This window comes from Lottia gigantea (genome assembly GCF_000327385.1).
Source record: "Lottia gigantea unplaced genomic scaffold LOTGIsca_2, whole genome shotgun sequence".
Taxonomy (NCBI): Eukaryota; Metazoa; Mollusca; class Gastropoda; family Lottiidae; genus Lottia; species Lottia gigantea.
In genome coordinates, this window is record NW_008708400.1 from 2376702 (window position 1) to 2401175 (window position 24474).

At 31.3% G+C, this 24474-nt stretch overlaps 1 protein-coding gene across 1 annotated transcript in view; it reads right to left on the reverse strand.

The window, feature by feature from the left end:
* Window positions 1–5151: 5151 nt before the first annotated feature.
* LOTGIDRAFT_228275 (hypothetical protein) overlaps window positions 5152–24474 on the reverse strand; it is a 38726-nt gene continuing 19403 nt past the window's right edge. Inside the window, exon 7 of the mRNA XM_009053278.1 lies at window positions 5152–6515. Coding sequence (XP_009051526.1) covers window positions 6435–6515 — 81 coding nt within the window. The 3' untranslated portion in view covers window positions 5152–6434. The remainder of the gene's footprint in view (window positions 6516–24474) is intronic.

Sequence of the window (24474 nt, forward strand, 5' to 3'; positions counted from 1 at the left end):
TGTGTGAAATTTATAACCACTTTGGTGTCCCTGTTAATTTGTCTTCACGGTTTGAAAGATAATGGTCGTCTAGGAAATAAATTGTATCAATGTCTACCATTATTTCTGCTGTCAACATCACCCATGGTTTTTGCGATGTCACGCAATTCAATAATTTGTTTATTTCTTTTATGGCATTGTGACCACCACAAGAAACCATACTAAATTTCTCAGTCCAATGCTGACCATATTTACATAAAACTATGTCATGTCACACTTAAGAAGTGCAAGGTATTTACAGTTACATATAACCATCTCAACATTTAAATTCACTTCTTGTACTTCTACTGCCAGTCCAGAGCAAAACAAAAAACAATATGTCTATGAACACCTTTAGCTACTCTGCGACAGAGTACTGAACTGGCTTCTTTTTCGAGTCAACATATATAGTTTATATCATTAATTTGGTATGTCAATTTTGGAAGGCCATATTCAATTTGTCTGTTGAACAATCATTCGTTTGTTACTGGTAGATATTCCAAAGACTACATCCCTTTAATACAATCAGGCTAATCGCAGTGTTATTGTCAGTTTTTTTTTAAACATAACAATCACTCAGGTGTTAATGTAATAATAATGTTGATGAAAACCTCTATTATTATTTTAATGTCAATATGAAATTTCACAACGGTAAATTATACTTATTGGTAATCAGCCAACCATGCATTCTAAGACAAAATCGATCACATCCAATTTGCCCAAATACAAGATAATTAAACGACGATTCCTTGGACTCCGAAAATTAGTTATCTTTGAAATCAGCTCCATTTCCAGGTATTTACATGGTGCCTTTGAACACCTGATGTAATTTTGCTGCTGGATTTCTCAACCAGTCTCCCATTTCAGTAAAAACAGTTAATTCTAGCAAGACTACCGCGGTATTGATACTAACACGCAAGGGAGTCATTTGGCTATTTCTGATAAAATAAAATCATTAAATCATTCGATAAATTAAAAAAACAATCGGCTTTGGCCAATGTCAATGTTATTCGGTAAGACCAATGTCAATGGCATTTCTGTTCAATGTCACTGACCGACAAAAATATTGGCTCTTAATGGTGTCAATGTTATTTTGCTATGAACAATTTTATTAGATTCTTGTAAATGTAATATTTTTTGGACCTTCAATTTCAATATTACATGGCTAAAGTCAGTTCCGAAAATATTTGGCTCTATTAACTATGTCAATGTTGCCTCTGCTCAATGCCAATGTCGTTTGTTTCTGATCAAAGTCAATTATATTCAGTTCTGATCAAGGTCAATGTTGTTTGGTTCTGATATATGTCAATTATATTCGGTTCTGATCAAGGTCAATGTTATTTGGTTCTGGGCAAGGTCAATGTTGTTTGGTTCTGGTAAATGTCAATGTTATTTGGTTCTGGTCAAGGTCGATGTTGTTTGGTTCTGCGCAATGTCAATGTTATGTGGTTCTGGTCAAGTTCGATGTTGTTTGGTTCTGCGCAATGTCAATGTTATTTGGTTCTGGTTAATGTCAATGTAATTTGATTCTGGCCAATGTAAATGTTAATCAGTTCTGATAAATGTCAATGTTATTTGGTTCTGGTTAAATTCAATGTTATTTGGTTCTGGTCAATTATCATTATTATTATTATTAAATTACATTATTACGTTCTGGTCATTGTCAATGTTTTTTTAAAATGTTATTTGGTTCTGGTCAAGGTCAATGTTATTTGGTTCTGGTCAAGGTCAATGTTATTTGGTTATGATCAATGTCAATGTTATTTGGTTTTGGTCAATGTCAATGTTATTTGGTTATGATCAACGTCAATGATGTTTAGTTCTGGTAAATGTCAATGTCATTTGGTTCTGATCAATGTCAATGTTATTTGGTTCTGATTAATGTCAATGTTATTTGGTTCTGGTAAATGTCAATGTTATTTGGTTATGATCAATGTCAATGTTATTTGGTTCTGATCAATGTCAATGTTATTTGGTTCTGATCAATGTCAATGTTATTTGGTTCTCAATGTCAATATTATTTGGTTCTGATCAATGTCAATGTTGGCTCTGTTCAATGTCAATCTTATTTGGTTGTTATCAAGGTCAATTTGAGCTCTGACCTATTCCAATGTTGGCTCTGATAAATAAATAAAAATCGTTTATGATGACAGTGACTTTCGTTTATAAGCTCAATAGCATCTCTGAATAAACCAAATGACGTTTTGGCCCAGGTCAGTCTGTGAACCGGTGCTCTTGGAGAAGTTCAAGATTCCGGTACTTTACGTTTCATTAAACGTACTACGTGATACATTATAAATTATGTGTCATTACAAGATTAATATAATTTGGTTGACCGCAACTATAATTTAATTCCATTAAAACACCATGGTGGTGGGTAATCAAGCAGATATATAGATCCAGCTAAAACTGAATCTATTGCGTATAGACAATCACTCATTTCACTGGCTATTGACAGTCAAGCTACCGGAAGTTAATATCCGACCGGTAATGCTGTTAAGAATTTAAGTCACGACAATGCCCTATTCAGAACCTCTTTCATGTCTTAATTTTAAAACTATTTTAACACACTGGAATATTTAGCTAATTTCTAGATATTGTAGCAGAAACGAATAGGTTTCAGACCTGATTGCACTTCTTTTTTGCAGAATTCTTTGTAAAACGTTGTGAATGCAAGTATTTCCACAAAATTACACCAACGCCCATTCTGACCACAGTCTAGTTGCCAATTAAATATGACATTCTCGCATGTGTCAACCTCTATCTGTTCTTATGAACTTGATTTTGCTGTCATTAAAGTGGATCCTCGGGGACTTAAATATAAAAGAATCCCGAAGCTTAACCAACAATTCCAATAATAGTACATTAGTAGTAGGCTCTATGACTTACCGTTACATTATCTTTTCCATATCTCTATTATTACCCTTAAATTAAATTGTTTAAATTTATATATCAAATGTTATCATAAGTAACGTAGGTTAGCCTCTTTAACTTTCATATCTTTAACCCTCTATCTGAATCCAGTCTTTGAACATTAATCGGTTAGTTTATTAAGTACTTGTAGTTAACTCTTAATCCGTTGATCTTATTCAACGTTCACTCGTTTATCTCTGTGCTTTCTTTATTCAATTTTTATTAGTTCAGCGACACTCGAAAGAGACACTTCTCTTTTTTTCATTTCCTTCCCACCCTTTCACCCTTTTTTGGTTTTAATTGTTGTTTTTTAGTTTATTTATTTTTTTGTGGCTTTTCTTAGTAATTAAAATAAATTTCGTGTCAAACTCTGCCTTCTAACTGTTTACAATTTTCATTAATTTGTATACGTATGTAATCGATATGCACCTATGTTATATTTTTCGCCATAATAAATTGTATATATTTATATTGACTTGTAGTCCATTGCCCACATAATAATTTTCAACTTGTAAAAAAAACCTGATTTAGATCATTACTTGAACGAGGAAAACCTTAGATCCGATTACTGGACAACACTTCTAATTAAGTTTGTAAAAAGCAGTTGTTACTATTACTGCAGCTGCAGTTGTTGTGTAAATAGCTGACGATGTGTTTTAGTTTTAAGCTGGTGTTCGGGTAGCTGCCTTGGCCATATGTTTGACTTTGTGAATTTGTACTCCATGGTCGTGTGTTTTGGTACAATTCGGTGACCTTTCTCTCTTGTTTGATTTAATTGAGTTGTTTCCAGCTGCTGTCTTTAAAGCGGTTTCTTCCCATATTGCCCCTTCCAATTCACCCTCAAATCATTTCTGTTGTTGTTGTCAGTATAGTTTAGCTATACGGCTTTAGCTGGTGTTAGTTTGGTGAAGCTGTCCATATCTGATTTTGGTGAATATTTAGCTGATGGTCATGTGGTCTCATATTGGTGACTCTGTAAAGTCTCTTGATGGTTAGAAATTAGTTGTGATGTTTCTTGCTGTCAATGGCTGGTGGTGTATTGTCCATGGCTATTACTGAGTTGATGTATGGAATCTTTGAGACTTATGGAGATACAGGCTATAGTGTAGCAAGTTTGTCACACTACACCTTTTAACTACTTTAGACACGGCATCCTTATTGCCAGATCGAAGGTTGATATAATGATTGTGGTTGTGTCAAGGATGTTTTTCTATTAAAACTCGTAAGTTGTGTGATTCACTATCAGTCGGGCTATCTATTTGAATAGATTAAAACTATAAAGATTAACCATTGGAAGGAAATTAAGTTGCTAGTACTTCAGACTTAATTCAAATGAATTACATGTCTATGAATTTGATTAAAAGCATAAAGGTGTTGATGGTAATATATGTACGTCAATCCGAGAGCTATTCCTATAATCCAAGTCTGGTAATAACGTGTCCAATGGTAATGACAACCAATTATTGATGTCAAAGAGTAATGATTGAAAAATGTCACACTCTGACCACACGATCTCTGTTATGTTGTTTGCTTAACAAATCCAAGCTGTAAGAAGCATCAGAAAATTTAATAAAGAAAAAAAAGAATAGAATCCATGATCCAAAGATAGCTGCCACTGGCAGCTATGATTTTAAATAAAAATATTTGGCAGTATACAGTAACAATTACCTGTTTGAAATATTCAACCTTCAGTCATACTTCTTTAGACGATACTGAATAATATAACCAAGTTTCATAAAAATCTGTCAAGAATTGTGCCTTCTGTGTTTACGAGTGTTTTAAGAACAAGGGCAATAACTGATACTAAATATTTTTCGATTTTTCTGATTTTCAATAGGGTCCATCCTTGGGTGATTACAAACAACATACCAAGTTTCGTTGAAATCAGTCAAGAATTGTGCCATGTAGAGTGTTTACGAGCAATTGTGCACGGACGGACGGACCGACATGGGTGACGACAATATACGCTCCCATTTCACGTGGGCGTATAAAAACGACTACAGACTGTACATGATAATGTCCATATTGTACAGTTTTTCACTACCCAGGGAAGTCTGGGGCACAATCCAAGTATAGTTTAATAATAGTACAATTGAGTGATAATATCTGGTTTTCCTTTGCCCATGATGTAAACTGGGGCTAACAGTGAAATAATGTCTAGACGTTTGGATGGGGCGATGGAAACCCTTTGTGCTGCAGTCTGTACATATTTAAGAGCATAAGTTACAATAAACATTTATTAGCAAATTAAATATACATCAGAGACAATTAATATACACACATACAAAAAAGAAACATATTTAATAACTATTTGTTATTCAATTTAGGTCCAAATTGACTGTCAGGAAACATAATAGTTACATTTTCGAATTTTGGCCCTTCCGAAAAATATTTCAACCTCTGTATTTTTATGTTACTAATCTCATATTCATCAGGGGTCTAAAACCAGACCTTTTGACAGGTCATGGCTTGTCCAATGCAATTATATTGAATTTGTCTACAGTATCTACTCAAAATTTTACAACCCAGTGATGGTCAAAGATACTGAAGTCTAGTGATGAATAAGTGTAAAAGCTGTAATTATTGCCAAGGTAAAAATCAAGATTTTAAGAAATACAGTAATTTGATTTGATAATAAAAATAAATTTAAAATCTTTTTATCTGATGACTGTGTCTGGAACACTTAATCATCTAAAGTTAAGTTTTTGAGAATAAAGCCTCTGATATTTCTGTTATAAAAAATTAAATAATATTTAGACTATACTGATAACCAAGTTTTGTAACATCAAAAATACATCCACAATCATACATGATCAGATAATATACATAATTATTATATAAATAAGGCTGAAAACATGTTACAAAATTTAACTGATGTTACTGAATATGTGAAATCAACAACAACCAGGCCCTTCTTCTCAAAAAAAAGTTTACAAGCATAAACATGTCAACATCATGCACAAAATTGAAATGGTAGTTAATTTTATTTAAAAAAAAATCTTAAAATTGTGAGAAACAAAGCAAAGGCTCAAGATTACTAGGCATTGATTTTCTTTATTCAAGTATTGATATTGATGAAATTCAGCCAGGCTCAAAATAGAAGAAATTTCCATAAGAGAGCATCAGAATTTCAGACATCTATTACGACAGCAAATTTATGTGAGTATGTACAATGACCTGAAAATTTAGCATATGGATATCCAGATTTAAAGCATGTGGAAATCATGGACAAAATGAATTCAAAGGAGTCTACAAAGTCACACAATGATGATGATTTTTAGACAGACCAAGACCAAAACAAAACATTCAGAAACACAGGAAACATGGAAATACTTCTCATTTTATTAACTGTATTATTTATTGCTGAATGTAACAGCATATGAAATGTTATGTTAGTAAGTATAACCATACATTTAATGCTTCTTTATGAAGTAGAAAGATCATACTAAAGATTATAAATTCTTAGCATGCTGAGGATTGAAAAGTCTGGATAAGTGTTCATTCTATCTTCCACCACCTTGAGCATTAGGATCAGCTGAGGTAGCTATCATCATTAATATCACAACTGGTACAATATACATCCACTGTAATATAAAAAAATATAAAGAATTAAATCCAAAATCAACAGTAAAAGTCAGATGTCACTAAGGAACAGAATAAGATGAACCAAACATGTGTACTCATACCTTGGAGACAAGGCAAAGATTTAAATGATGATATGAAAGTAAAAGGGAATAAATTAAAGTCTGACAGGTTTATATATATAACAAAGTTTGTTATGAACTCAATTCACTAAATAACATATTGTTATCTAGGTTTTTTAAATAGAATGAATCAATATATTTATAATTAAATTTAAAATAATATGTAATTTATTGAAAGAAAACAGGAAAAGATTTTTAAAATATTGATTTCCACACTCCAGGCTTTAGAGCTTTATTCTTTGAAATGCCTTCACAAATCTTTATCATCATTAAGGGAAAAGTTTCAATTCCAGATGGTCTAATGTAATGAGATCTGGTCTATAAATGTTCCTGTAATTCTCAAATGTCTGTAGGTCAAGAATTAATATTATTAACACCGAGAAGGTAGTATAGTTGAGAATTAAGAAAAGATTATAATTAATTGAGATGGTACTTAGTCATTGAAGGTAATAAATGAAATAACTTTAATCCTAATATATACCAATTACATCCCATTGGAGTAAATCTGGCTTTAGTTCTTAGGCCAGCTGAGATTCTAACTTGTTAAAGGCATATCGTCTTCTAAATATTTTATCCATCCTTACCAATCACAGTAGTATTATCTCCTATTTTTGAGTACCTGATCGGTCTACTGAATGCCATGGAGTGTAAAATGTGAGTAGTTAGTTAGGAGGGAAGCATATTAGCCTACTCTTTTTGGATTTCTAACTATCAAGGGATCTTTAACTTGAACATACTGTAGCACACAGGGCCTAAGTTTGTTGTCCCATCCAAGCAACTAAATGCTTTTTCGATGCCAGCTCTCAGACAGGCATCAATGACAGGATGAAACCCGGATGAAATATCCGAAGGTATTATCTCAACCTATGCTGGGATTGAACACTGGACCTCTAACTTACTCTGCACTCCAAGTAATTGTAGGAAACTCTGATGATATTTCTATTCTTGGGAGGCTTTGAGAAACAGTTATAGTTTAATTATTAATATTCAATTTCAGATCTCTGGAATTGCTATGGGTTGACCAAACTGATTTTTACCAGATTTTAACATAGAAGTTGGAGAACTATATCACTTTACAAATAGGTAAGCCATATGATGGCTAGATAACCTAATAAATCTCAAAATATAAACAGACTGCCAACACCATACTCTGATAAAGTCTGTCTGGACTCAAAATTTCGCTATTATTTCTTAGAATGAAAAATAGATATATATATTCAAAAGCCCAACAGAAATATTATTTTCAAAAACTTCAAGGAGCAGTATGTAAAATTTTAATTGTCAAAATTGTCATAAATTTAACCTGAAAATATTTTGAAATATGCTTATTCACATGTATGTAACTACTTGATCAAACTTAATTTGTGGTTGTATTTATATTAGCTTTCATAAGCACTCAATCAATCAATTTCATATATCAGAATTCTTGTAATTCCAGAAAAACTGAACAAATGCAAATACAATTCAAGCCAAATGGTTTTGTTATAGTGACATTCATAGAAATTCTGGAAATCCTATTAATCTAAGCATATCTACATCGCTCTACAATTGATGTATTAATTATTTCAACAGTGAGAATATTTTGTTGAACCAAAGAAATATACAAATTAAGACCTTCAAATTTGTAACTGTTGGTTCATTAGGCCAAAAAGGTACAATTGTAACACTTAACAGTAACACTCAGATATCTGAAACAAAAACTATTACCACATTTTTTACCTATCTTATTAACACTATAAAACAGATTCACAGGTGTTATAACCCCCCATAAATCCATTTATCAAAATCATTGCCAACATTTTTAACATTACACTATTTTGATTGAACCCTCCTGTTGAAATTTTATCAAAAAGATTATCTAATTGGAGTTTTTACGTCAGTAAATTTCATTGATGTTTATTTTTAAGTTACTACAATTATCAGCTATGTGCACTGTCCAAAACAGATCAGTGAGATATGTCAAACTTTAGACATGACATAACAATATTTCATTGTCATGGTTACCAAAAATTTGCTCTTTCTGCCATGTAATGTACAGTTGCAATTTATCGTGGTACATACGTGGTGATCTCAAAATATAATGTACCCCATTGTCTGCCAATTTTTCAAATGAACCCTTACAGTCCAAGCAATGCACACACAAATCATCATTAATTTTACAAATTGACTTTAGCTCATTTATTAATGGTTAGGGTATCAAAGTAATATTCGAGTTACTATACAAGCTCACTCATGGAAACCTAATCACAAGAAAGACAGGATATGAGAATTGGACGGAATACATGGTGGTAGTCAGGTAGCCAATTATAAAATCTTCACAACAGGTGGTTAATACCTTCACTGAATCTAGAATAATCAGTGGAATATCATAGTATAGTACCAGTAATCATTTACAGATAACTAGTTAACTAGTATCCTCTAATATCAACTATTTCTGGACTTCACAGAGAAGATCACAGGCCATGCTGACTGACTCTGACTGAGAGATTTAACAGATAAAGACTTTTAATTGTTATAATACCAGCTGATATAATACCATGGTCCATCATGTCAAACTTGATTACCAGGTGATCTACAAAAAATCCATAAATTTCTACAATTATACATTGTTCTAAGAAAATTACCGTATTCTTTTTTTTAATCACATTCTGATAAGTTGTCAGTGCATAACAATACAATATTCATGTCTTTTTTTTTTATCAATGTCATTAATAAATGTTGCAAATTTCAAGTCAAAGATCCATCTGGAATTTTTTTACTGACAAGACAATCTGAACCAAATGAATGAATGGTTACAGAATTGGATGAAGACATTTGAGTTTTTGGATTTTTTATTGGTAGCTAGCAGGGTGGGGCTTTTTTTTACACTCCACAAGACCTGATATCACTCTGAAACTGAGTTGTGCAGAAAATTATAAATATTGATGCTAAGGTTGAACAGACCAGTAAATTTTTTAGTTGTATTTGATATTCAACCAGTAACAAAGTACAGAACAGAAAGACATAACACAGAATTCAATACAAGTATCAAGTGACTGTTAGAAGTACTATCAAGATAAGACACAATACAATCTGTCAATGTGTCTGGTACTCAGTTGTAAGTTATAAAATCACTCTTCAATAAAGAAGATAGATCAGGTTTGATGGAGATCAACTCAGATTTTAGTCATGTACAGAAACAGATTATATTTGACCCACTACTTTACATCAAAATTAAATATACTTTGGCATCTACTTTTTTTTTACCTTTACGGGTAAGACAGGATTGATTAATGCCAAAAGGTTTGGTAAACGAAAGCTGTTATCCCAGAAGAAAATGGGTATTTGTTTTCGGTCTTTCACTATATTGCATGATAAAACATAGATACAACACTCATGCAGGTTGTTTTCTACTTAAATCAAATCTTTCAAATCGCACATAATTCAACTAAATTCAGAAATTGAACATATTGTCCAAGATGTTGCAAGTTGCTAGTCATTAAAAAAAAGTCTGTTTCAGACCATGTTCTTAACATTTCATCTGATGCAAAATAAAAGTTTTAAAATGTCTAGTAAAATTTCAAATGAAATCTTCTGGATCTTGGAATAATGTTACCCACAGTATTTGCAAGACATTAAACCTATCAAAAATCCTTAAATATTGTGGGTTATTTCAAGATTTATCACTGTTTCTACCCCAATTCTGTCATTAATCATCAAAGTCTGTAAATATCGGAAATAAAGGGACATAACTGCTAATGGATAACATCTTTGCGTAAAAATATCATCAGTTGTAAATCACCAAACTAAAAAGCTATTACATGATATGAAGGTTTAATGGAAAACTCTCTGTGTGGCTGTAATCAATAATCATTCTAACATGTTACATAACAATTTCAAAATGATATATTGTCATGTTTTAATGTTAATAACAGTGATAAGAAGTTAGAAAATAATGTAGAAACGTTATCAACCATTTTGGAATTGCAGAAAAGACAACAGTGAAATTAAGTGAATTAGTGTTAAATAAAATCCTGCTGTACAACTACAAATTTTGCAAAGAAAAAGACCAGGTACTGTGTGAGAGACTTCCACTATTAATTCTTGCCTTTTCTGTAGCATAGGAGGTCGTGAATTTTGTTTGTTTCAAAAGAAACCACATTATTTTCCAAGTTAGTTGTATAAGCCTTAACATACTATTTTGACCTAAAGTTGACATCAAAACAGCAACAAAAAACTGTGAAGGTATTAACTTCAACCATGCAATAAGAGATTTTTCAACATCACTTGTATTATGTCTATATCTAAAAATGTTAATGAACTATTGAACTATGATTGTATCTTAATGATCTTCTCATAATAAACTGCATCTCAATTTTATGCTGACCAAATCTACAGCAGAACATTCCAATTAGTCTGATTTCCTGTCACTAAAACTAGTTTCTTTTATCTGAAACCTGAAAATCAAGAGCAATAAGTGTATGATTCTAAAACCATGGCCCCTCCAACATCAGAGTACCAAAATGCATTTTGTTTCAGTCCAGACAAGGCCACATTAAAACATGTCCATTAACCTGACAGTAAAATCAACTGATCTGAGAACTGTTCTTCAATTGTAGTGTAAATGAAAACCATTCTTAGCACATTTATCTGTGGATCTCTTATTGAAGAAGTTAAAAATAGTCTAAACGTTTGTAGTCGCCACAAAATAATCAACCATGGCACTGAATAATGATGAAATTACACAAGAAAACGTAAAGATCGCCTATTAGACAATATGTAAACTGTTATGAGAATGTTAACCATTTACATAATACCAATTCATTGAGTCTGTTCTGAGAAACCATAATTTTTAAATGTAAAAGGGGTAAAATATATAAAGTTCTGTTGGAGGTATTAGAGATAACTGAAAGGATTGGTAAAAATGCTAAAAGCAAAAAATTGACTGATTGTATTTTACTAATATTCCATATTATCAATACAACATCTATAACAAGTAGAATAGAAGGGTTTCTTTTGACAAAAAAGACTTCTTTCCTCAGGACATTTCTGTAGTCAAGAGAGGTTGTAGCACTACTGATCCAGAAATTTCATGATTTCTCTACTCTTGAATTTATATAGTTTCTAAATATGGAGATAGCCATTCGAAACTGATTGGCTTCAGACCATTGTAGTCTTTTTTCTGTAGAGTGGTAAAATACCACTAGAGTTTGGGTGACTGATGATGAAGAAAGACTTATGTTATGCTGCAAACTAACTTTATAAAACACAATATCATGTGTGTCTTAAGGAGGCTCAAAACATTTCAATCACTGAAAAAGAAAAAAAAAGAAACAACTACTTTTGACAATTATAACAAGTCAGGTTCACTTATGACCTTTTCTAGCAGCTGGTCCTCGACCAACCTCTCTGTATTGAACTTTCTTGGATTATCTGTACCCATTTGCAGTTAGGTCAACTGGAATAATGTGGAGAGATGAGTTATTCAAAGTTTTTACACACTGATTGAGATTAAGACCCATGCTTACCATTTCATCAACATAATCAAAGTTAAACTATATTACTATTTAAGATTTAAACTTGTATTTTGTTTTGGTATTGGAGCAGGTACAGCTTGACATATTGGATTGAATGCAGTGTGTTCTAGGCCAATAAGTATGATCTTTGGTTCTACAATAAGACAATAATTACTGACTATACTAGTAGTCAGTTTACACAAAGATCTTCTTAACTTTTACAGTGTTTGATTACATGATATCAATACTGCTAAATCATATTAATTGTCTGGTCTTGTGGTGAATCTTCTGGTGGTCTTGTGGTGAAAAGTAAAACATCATGATTTTTAATTTTATCTCTACCGTTCATGCCCAATTTACACAAAAATTATGATACAAAACTTATGACATGAAAATTTAAACTTTAAAATCCACAGAGGTAGCTGTAAGTAATTACTGTATATTTCTGAATATAATGCGCAAGCATGTATAATGTGTACCCTTTTTACCTTCTCAGTATATCTGGAAAAATCTCTGTCACTGTAAAAAATGCACACCCTGAACAAGTTGGCATGATGCAGACACCAAGATAGTGAATGGTAATAAAGGTATTTGACAGCTTTCACTTATACATTCTTTTACTTGATTATATGTCATAAAAATCAAATTATTACCATTTAATTACTATCATCAAGAGCAAGTGATAAGCCCACTATCAGAAGTTTTTGCCTGCTTTCAAAAAAAAAAAAACTGTATCAAATACTTAAAACCATATGGATTTGACACATATCAGATTTTTACATAAAAAAGTTGTGAGATTTAAATGTAATTATTATGTTATTAAAAACAACTATAAAATTAATAGCAGTTCATTACATACAGAATTATTTAAATATGAATTTGACACCTAATGGATATTCAGCAAAAAAAAAAGTGGGAGTGCTCATTGAATCAGGGTTGTTTACTGTTAAAATGTAATTATTATGTAATTAAAAAACCATTCTAAGATTGATAGCAGTCCTATCATATATACAAGTCTGATTAAGGCTACTATGAAATTCTTCCAATTAAAAAACATAGTATACATTTCAAGGTTATAAAACACAAAGCATAGACCACTTCATAATACTATTTTCATTCCATGCTTTATTACTGTTTTAGAATTTAGAAACACAGTCAAGTTCCAAATCTTTAATTTGACCCTGCCCTTAGAATGAGTTTAAAGTAATTGTGTACATTATATACATAGTAACATATTAGGGACATAATAATCTTGGTTGGTGTACGATTGTCTGATGACCTTGTAAAAAATGTGGCTGTTTTTTTCTTTCTTTCTACATAGACATACATAAATGCAACATTCAGTATAATAGTTAAATAATTTTCCTATGTTGGTGTTGATATCATGTGGTTTTGCAAATTAAAATTCATATTGGATAATCATTAGATAAGAATACACTTAATTCACTTAACAATGTAGAGAGTTTCATATAAAAATTCAGGTTTTACCATAAAAATTGAGTAATCTGATTGGATAAATACAGGAAAAATCAATTGAAAACTGTCAAAAATAAACCTCCCATAATCATTTTACCTTAAATGAAAATAATGTTATTGGTCAATCCGAATCAACCACTCAAGGAAAACCTGGAAAAACTTCCGGGACAGCAGAAAATACGTAAAAACAAATAAAACGCAAAATGTAGAACTAATGCGATAATTTGAATTGACCGATTAAAAGCCAATCAAATCTGTCAGAAAAATAGGGAACAAAAATGCAACCAATAATTGATAGATGATTGGACCAATCACAATCTAAAACACAATAAAAAGATGTGATATTCAGAAAAAAGATAATGTTTATATGTTGTAACCACTAGGCTGAAAACCCAATATGACAGGACAGCAGAAAAGTGAGAAATAAATATAATAATTGTATCACGCAATAATAGATAACATGCTCAAATTGACAGTAACGCTGTAGAACTCAAACATTAAAAATACCCATTAACACTAAGGAAGTCAATAAAAACCATATTTAGAAATTGAGACTAATGAAAAACAGTCAATGAAAAACAAGACAACTATACAATTTGGAAGATTTGAGAAAACAATTGTTAGACATTGCAAGACAAGCTATACAAGTTGGAAGATTTGAGAAAACAATTATTAGACATTGCAAGACATGCTATACAAGTTGGAAGATTTGAGAAAACAATTATTAGACATTGCAAGACAAGCTATACAAGTTGGAAGATTTGAGAAAACAATTATTAGATATTGCAAGACAAGCTATATAATTTGGAAGATTTGAGAAAACAATTGTTAGACATTGCAAGACAAGCTATACAAGTTGGAAGATTTGAGAAAACAATTATTAGACATTGCAAGACAAGCTATACAAGTTGGAAGATTTGAGAAAACAATTATTAGATATTGCAAGACAAGCTATACAATTTGGAAGATTTGAGAAAACAATTATTAGACATTGCAAGACAAGCTACACAAGTTGGAAGATTTGAGAAAACAATTATTAGACATTGCAAGACATGCTATACAATTTAAAAGATTTGAGAAAACCATTATTAGACATTGCAAGACAAGCTATACAAGTTGGAAGATTTGAGAAAACAATTATTAGACATTGCAAGACAAGCTATACAATTTGGAAGATTTGAGAAAACAATTATTAGACATTGCAAGACAAGCTGTACAAGTTGGATGATTTGAGAAAACAATTATTAGACATTGCAAGACATGCTATACAAGTTGGAAGATTTGAGAAACAATTATTAGACATTGCAAGACATGCTATACAATTTGGAAGATTTGAGAAAACAATTATTAGACATTACAAGACAGGCTATGCAAGTTGGAAGATTTGAGAAAACAAATATTAGATATTGCAAGACAAGCTATACAATTTGGAAGATTTGAGAAAACAATTATTAGACATTGCAAGACAAGCTATACAAGTTGGAAGATTTGAGAAAACAATTATTGGACATTGCAAGACAAGCTATACAAGTTGGAAGATTTGAGAAAACAATTATTAGACATTGCAAGACATGCTATACAATTTGGAAGATTTGAGAAAACAATTATTAGACATTGCAAGACAAGCTATACAATTTGAAAGATTTGAGAAAACAATTATTAGACATTGCAAGACAAGCTATACAATTTGAAAGATTTGAGAAAACAATTATTAGACATTGCAAGACAAGCTATACAATTTGGAAGATTTGAGAAAACAATTATTAGACATTGCAAGACAAGCTATACAATTTGGAAGATTTGAGAAAACAATTATTAGACATTGCAAGACAAGCTATACAATTTGAAAGATTTGAGAAAACAATTATTAGACATTGCAAGACAAGCTATACAATTTGGAAGATTTGAGAAAACAATTATTAGACATTGCAAGACAAGCTATACAAGTTGTAGAAAGGATCCTTAACTGTGAATCTAATAAGTTGTTTATCTTGTGAAATATAGTTGTTTCTTTTGCATGGTATCCGCATCTGATTCTGTATTGTATTAAATTAAAAAATATATCTTCTACATCTGATGAATTTATGCATCTTTGTGAGGTCCTATAGCACAGTTGGTTAGATCGTTGGTTCTTAACATAACATCATTTGCATGGTTACGCCGAGTGAATGGTTGTGGGTTCAATTCTCAATCGGCATGTGATAGTCTGATTACCTTGAATAAGTCATCTTCACTAATAATTCCAGTCGACCCAGCAGTAAATGTGTACGGATAATCCGGGAAAGATCAATGCCAAGAGGTATGGCCAAGGACCATCTAGTTGGTAGAAAGGATCCTTAACTGTGAATCTAAGTTGTTATCCTTATAAAATAAACTTGTTTCTTTTTTTCTTCGTTGTTTGGAAATAATTGGTAGCATGTATTATGACTTTAATATAAAAAAAAACAATGAGCCACTGAAATCTGCCATCTAACCCTTCTTCTGAATATAGAAATAAATGACAGATTCATTGAGCTTTGAATAATGGCAAAAAACAATTTAAAGAAGAATTTTCTTAGATCATTGATTCACGTGTAGTATCTTACAAAAAAGTATTAAAAATAAAACATTTAGATCTGTACTTTAAACCGATTGTAACAGTACGTCTAGGGAAAAAATTGTCTCAAAAATAAAGATAACCATGATCGAAGCAAATAGCCATCATCATTTTAACCTCTACATACTTAATAAACAAGGAAACAGAACGAGGAATGAAGCATCAATTGGAATAAATAATATTTATACATTATACTTTTTTAACATAAATTGTTATTTATGAAAGGCTTTGTTTCACCATTTTTCAGGGATTGTTTCTATCTATGGCAGAGTCTCAAGATAAGGCAAGACATCATTGAAACTTTAAAATTTGAAAATTGATGGTGAACCTGTCACTATATTGATTTAAATTCAGTAAAATTCTACTTTCTATTTTTCTTAAACTGAGTGGACTGATTAAGATGGGCAATGCCCTGCAGTGTGCAATGAATGATGATCTGATAATCAAATACTGGAAAAAAATCATGCAGTACTGTGAAATATATTCAAGAATGTCTTCAGAAACAGACATGACATGACACTGCTTTGTATAACATAACATAGTCCGACAAGATTGTGTGACAGTTAATGTAACAGGCAGAAAAAACACCTTTGAAACCAACACTGAAAATACCTTTGAAACCACCATTGAATCATTTTTTTAAAAGAAATAATTCTTTTTTTTTATCTGATTACGACAATGTAAATTGTTGAAACCTTGTGTATAATAAAGAGTAGTTAACAGAAAACTATATTCTATTATTTAATGTGATCTCTACCCTAAATGTCGCTTAATGATTATACCACTGTCCATGATGAGGATGTCTATCGTGGATGAAACATCTTACTGCATCACAATTGACACTGATTGACCAATAAAACACATAAAATGTATGGCTACAACAAATACAGCAGAAAAGTTCATGATTAAGTACAATTTTTTCCAAATTCGCATTAAAATATAATGATCATTGAAGAGAATCTTAGTGTATTGTGTGACAGTAAAGTTAAAATGTCTTCATATAACCAATACTCTTATTGAATTTGTTTAAAAGATGAAGCACCATACTGCATTATATCACAATGTGATTAATAAAACAAATTGGAATGTTTGGCTAAAACCAATAGAGCAGAAATATCAGGACTTGAAAAATTTGTTCAAAATTCAAGTCAGAATATGTGCATATAATCAATACTTTTTTTTGAAAATCAATTGGTACATTTTGAACATAATGAAGCATCATTGTGCAATGTATCACCATTGACACCTACTAACCAATAAAACAAGTTGGAATGTGTATCTAAAACCAATACTTTTAAATATCAATATCTTTTTGAACATATTGAAACATTATAGTGCATTGCATCACAATAATCACTGACCAATAAAACAAGTTGGAATGTGTGGCTATACAAGTACATAGGGACAGTTGAGAGTCAGAAAGAGTTAACCAGATCAATTAACTACTGTGAGAGATAATTGAGAAGGTAGAACACTAGTGATTGGTTCTATTAATATAATCAAGTTGGGCAGACCAATGTGAAGTACTGTAGACTTGAAGTATATTATTAACTTTATTAACTGTTACTACTACCACTTGTTTGTCTTCAATAGTAGTTTGGGTTTATACATCTATCATATTCTTTGCATTTTGTGCATTCAGAATTTAAAGTAAGTTTTTCTTCACTATGTTTTTTTATATCTGTATATTATGGGGGATTTGGGATTAAATACATGTATTTTAGTTTTTGATATCAGCAATATTTTTTCTGAATTTGGGATTGAATTTGTTCAAAGTTTAATCTATTAATCATACAGTCGTGTATCTGTATTTTTTTCTGTATTTGGTATTTAATTTTCAAGTTCAATATATTACTGAATTGGCACATTTTAAGGACTCTTTTAATATACATAAAATTAAAACTTTCATATTTTAGATTTAGAATTCAATAGTTAGTTTCACTTCATCATATTATTTTTGATTATTTATACAATTTTCATGGTTTTTATCATGATTTCTTGATTTTTAAGTTGCTAATAATAGTTCGATAAATCAGTTTTGCTTTGCAAAAAATATTTCAACTTAAACTAAATATTTATCTTTGAAGACTTGTCGTACATAAGTACGTGTAAGTAGTTTTATTTAAGAGTTTTGTTTGAAGTCAGTGTTGAAGTGCTGTAGGTAAGGTCTTTCTAGATTCTAGGCTAAATAATGAAAATATCTTGTTTAAAAAGATTGATAAATACCTAGACATGAATTTTTACAATGTGACCTAAAATTTACAATTAACCCGATTATTAACTTCCAAGTTATACTGTCCTCTAATTATGAATTGTGTAGTTAGAAAGATCAAATTCAGCTGATGTCCACTAGTTGATTTTTTTTCAGTTCAAAATTGTTGTCACTTCTAATGCCTATATGAACTGGTTTTTAATCAAATGGTGCTTTAAAAAAAATGCTAGAATTCAATTGCAGAAAACTACTAAAATTAACTATCAAATTTAAATTGCAAAATATAAAGGACTATTTAACCACTCTATTACTAAGTTACTTACAAGATAAACAAAATCTAGTTTATTACTTGCAAAACCTTCTATTGAATTTTAGAGCTTTGTATAAAAGGTTTCTATAAATATTAATTAGAAACATGCTTAACTACAAATTTAATCTCAAAATCAAATTTAAGAGGATCTGAAAAAAATTTCTGGAAGTTGTTTTTTTATTCTTAAGGTTGTTCAGAGTACAAAAGTTTATTTCGATTAGTTTGAAATAAGAAGTCTGACAGAGTCAATGCTATATCCTGCAAGTTCCAATTTCAATTGAAAATACATGACACTTTTCTATTTTGATATCAAATCACACTATTTCCTGAATCTTATATCTCCTTCATTTCCCATTAAAAACATTAAAACCAATTAATTTCCCATTTAATTTGATATAATAAGATTACAATGCTATTTTAAGAAGGCAAAAACAAAATTTGAAATTAATGATTTCAGTCCTATTAATTGGCTTATCTACAACATAAGATTCTAATGTTATCATCTAATAGACTGAATCCAGTTTAAATTTACAACTTGTGATGTAATTACAGAAGACAGTTTTCAATTTAATTAACTATTTTGGTTACTAATGTGATTACCTAAGTAATGTAAGTTTTCATGTGATATTTTAAGGTTTAATCATAAATGTTAAAATCAAGGAAGTGGCAACATGTAAGGGATGTTGATGCACATTATTTGCCAGTCCTGTATGAGTGACATAAAAATGCTCATTAGTGATTTATACTTCTAAATTTTATAATTTTATCAAAGCATATTCAATCTAAGTTCTGTTTTGAGGCTGATATTCCAATTCACATAATTACCAAAATTATCTGTAAAACTTGATTAACCAATAAAAGAAAGATAGAACTGTGTCATTCTTTTTCATCTAGAATGATCCAGAATGCATTTAAACTAGACTTTTAATTTGTAAAACAGATAGGTTACATCAGATTCTACAAGTCTGATCATCTGTATACAAATTTTTTGAGAAATATAAATTAAGATTTATCAGGTATCATTGTGTCTAGATTCACCACACCTGTTCAGTGTGAAATCAATCAGTAAATGACAGGTAGACAGTAGATTGATAACCAACGTAATAAGTTACATGTTTCTATAATGAAACTTTCACCTTTTTTAATCTAACCTCAGAGAAATGATTTTTTTTGACAGCATCACCAATTGAAAGTTTATTTGTAATGAAAAGATAATTTTTTCTTCAAAAGTAAGAATATGAGACAATATGAATATTTGTGGTAGCATGACATTTTGGCCCTGGGTAAATGACCATGCAGCCTTGACATAAAATTCATTTGCATTTGGCCTGTATCGTGCAAAACTCGAATTGTATAGTAGTGGACTCCTCAAACGAAAAGTACCATCAGGTGTTTCAAAAAAAGGGTGTGCAAGGTACCTGTGGTAGAGACAATTGACCCTGGTTATTTTAACTTCTAAGTCCATAATCCATTATGGACAATATGTCACTGATCAAGTGTTAACAGGAGCTTGTTTTTGCTACTGGGCTAGATTTACCTCTGTTAAATGACAGAGATGGTTTGTTGGCCGCCGTTTAATATCAACAAAATGTCATCAAGCGAATGTTTATTAGCCTAGTTAGAAAATATCCTTAAATCAAATTTATAAAGTGGCAGAATCATTCAAGCTTATTGATAAAGGAAGAAATTATGATGCCAATGGTTGAAAGAAATTGTAAAGAGAGAGAAAGTTATTTCCCCTGGGGTAACAGACACATTCAGCTGATGTAACAAGTTCTATTACTATCATTTTGTCTATTAAACCTCCAGTTTAACTTGTAGATTAAGGACAATTGCCAATTGACATTTTCGCCTACTGTTACAATCTAACGGCCTGTAGCGGTACCAACTGTCAAGTGCTTAGACAAATAAGACAAGAGGATCTGAGTCTGCCTGAAACTGGATGCTAATGATTTGACTGGAATTCTGATTCAGTACAGTATGTGTTGTTAAATGATATCTGTGATTTGGCTGTTTTATGTTGTAATGTCGTACAAAACTTCAAAATTACACTGATTCTGAAATTAAAAACTTTTTATACTAAAATGAGCACCGTATATTTATTGGCAAAGATTTACTATTAACAAAAACTGTACAAGGAAGACAATCCATCAATCAAAAATTTAGTCCAAAGAATGGCAAAATCAGGAGTAAAAGCTGTACTGGTATAGTATTGGACTCCTCCAAAGAGAAGTACCTGTACCATCAGGTGTTTTGAAAAGAGTAAGTATTGTCTGGTCTGCACGCAAAACCACAATGATCAAAATCATAGAGTCAGAAACAGATCAACTCATTCTTTACTTAAAAAAAATCAGCCAAAATGCATGAAGTAGATTTATTTATCAAGTTCTCCATAATGACCATAAAATTATAACATGACATTGTGTGTCAAGTAATCCAATCAGTACCCATAGGAATACCAATTACTTACTGAAATATCTCCCTACCAAATTCCACATATATATTATGTATCACAAAATTCAATATTTAAATGACATCCTCTTCTGTTAACTTATTTTTTCGGTAATAACATCAGAAATGAAATAAAATGAATGGAGTTTTACATCTTACTTTTCTGCATCATGTGGGCTAATGAAAACGGTGGTAATAACATCAGAGTGGTTTTTGACAAAATAAGTTGAGTTATAATGAACAACTAAGTATTTATATCTTAAAAAAATCTTGCTTTGATATATGACCACCATTTCTTTATAAATAACAAGATCCTGTTTGACATTCGAGACAGTGATAAAACACAATTGTTAAGTTTGAATAATTGTTTCAATAAAAAGTTTTATCATGTATTTGAGATAACTGCTTCCCCACGCAAATAAGATCAAATGGATGCCCTTATTGACACCAATTTCAGAAATCTGAAACTTGCTGCTTTTTCAACTGCCAAAGCTATAATTTCTCTAACCTATTCTATTGACTTTCAATCAATAACAGGCAGTCTGTGATCGGTGAAAATGTAAACTCTGATAAGCGCGGGACCATTAGACATATCACATCTCTTTCATCTGTTGGTAGATCTGATGGCTTTGTCAGCAGACGTATAATTTTTTATCAATACAATGGTTAGAACTGATTTAATTGTATTATACTCCAGCATGATTAAGTCACCTTTATATTGTCATCAAGTACCATCTCTGTTATTGTGGATATTTACATACTGAGAGTTCATTACCATCTCATCATTTCACATTCATTATTTTACACTTCTATCAAATAGATCCAATGTCTCAATTGACTTATCTCATTATACATCTTATTTCAATTGACAGTTTTTTTGGAAGTTGATTGTTATACAAAATGTTAAAGATTTCTCAATAGTTGGACATTGAAAAAGAGTAGGCTAATACTACAGGGCTTCTATCCTTTTAATTTTTTTTTAGGGGTTCTGTATCTGGCATTGATCTCCACATATGATATCATTTCCTTGGTTATGTTAAAAAATGATGGTTAAGGGTTCTATTTTTGATCTGTGTGTCAAAGACTTTTAACCTCAAATAAGTCATCTTTCTTCATTATTGCAGTCAACCCAGCCATAAATGTGTATGGATAATCTAGGGGAGGACCTGAGCTTGAAGACAGAATACTTGTGAACCTAAGTTGCAATCCTTGTAAAATTTGGATGCTGTTTATGTTCATCAAAGTAGAAAATCCCCAAATTTTTGCTATTTTTCTGCTGACTTGGTGAAATTCATATCATTTTACAGAGTTGTCTGCACATTTGCTCAATCAGATACAGAAAGAACTTTACATTATTTCATTTCATGGTTGACAATTTTTTTTGAAGACTGATAGGTTTGATTGTTACCTTAGAAACTATTTGCAAGTAAGACTTCATTTTCACCTAATATAATTACATTTAACACCTGTAGAGAGTGTTTAGTACTAGATTATCTGAGAATATCTTAATGCAATATCCACAACAGATACAATCAACACACTATAGACAATATTAAACTGATGTATTTTCATTGGAATGATTACCACCGGAAACGTTGATTGATAAAAGAGATATTAACAGAAAATTTAGGTCAATTGTCTCTTTGTGGTCGCTGACTTTATTTTGCCATCATCAATCTTGTCCAACATTTAAAGGCATTTTCATGCTATTTGATGAATTGGCAGTTCAAAATGGTGTAATGTTCATACATTAATGTCAGTCTGTGTCATATTCTAACCTATGATATGTAAATAGATCAAACTTCCAACCTGAATTTGAATTCATGAATCAATATGAATTGAACAAAATTCTGATAAAACCAAGAGTCATGGTGCATCAGCAGGTTACAGCCTTTCTTGCTTTACTGGAGCTCTGAGGTTGGATTTTAGTATAACATGGAAATGACTTTGAAGTTTCTAAGCCATGTTTTCCCGACTGTCAGAGGGATTGAAATGAAATATTGGTCCAGAGTTCTCAGTCAGTTGTAGTACAATAACTCATATTTCTTACTTAATTATGTTAACATGTCAATCCCTTATCAATGAGTTTAATGTAATGCATATATTAGACACCAGTCACCATTGATTTTCTTCTTGATCAGAAAAGTTTGAGTCTTGATAGCTGTTCTGATTACAGTACTGTACAGTTTAATATTAGTACAAGATACCAATTAGACTATGATAATCATTGGATAACAATTTTACAGAGGACTTCTCCTTATTGTAATCAAAGTGAGTAGACGTCATACTGTACTCAGTTCAAAGAATATTGCACTATGCGCTAAAAGAAATAACAATATAAAATTGAAAATCGAGGAATCTAAAACCAGGAATATTAATATGCAAAGTTGTAACATTGTATATCAAGAGAAAAGTCAGTACAAACACTGGAAATGCAGAAAATGATAATCCTATCAGAGCAGTCAACAATTCTAAGTAATAACATAATTAAAGGAAAAAAACAATAATAGCCATGGGTGCTAATTGCTCTCTCTGTTTGATCAGATAGCCTTGAACACTTGAATGCTCTCAAGTTAAGTAATTACCTGAAATCACTTCTTTATATTTGAAGTTATAATTATCCTTCAGAGCAAAACAACAGACTCAATCCATACAATAATTGGACCTTGCAGAATCTGTAAGCAACTGGCAGAATCTGTTAGCAACTGGCAGAATCTGTTAGCAACTGGTAGAATCTGTTAGCAACTGGCAGAATCTGTTAGCAACTGACAAAATGTGTATAGCAACTGGCAAAATTGGTAGAATCTGTTAGCAACTGGCAGAATCTGTTTGCAATTGGAAGAATCTGTTAGCAACTTGTAGGATCTGTTAGCAACTGACAAAATGCGTTTAGCAACTGGCAGAATCGGTTAGCACCTTGCAGAATTTGTTAGCAACTGGCAGAATCTGTACTTAGCAACTGGCAGAATCTGTTAGCAATTGGAAGAATCTGTTAGCAACTGGCAAAATCTGTTAGCAACTGGAAGAATCTGTTAGCATCTGGAAGAATCTGTTAGCAATTGGAAGAATCTGTTAGCAACTTGTAGGATCTGTTAGCAACTGACAAAATGTGTTTAGCAACTGGCAGAATCGGTTAGCACCTTGCAGAATCTGTTAGCAACTGGCAGAATCTGTTAACAACTGGCAGAATATGTTAGCAACTGGCAGAATCTGTTAACAACTGGCAGAATATGTTAACAACTGGCAGAATCTGATCAGCAACTGGCAGAATATGTTAACAACTGGCAGAATCTGTTAAC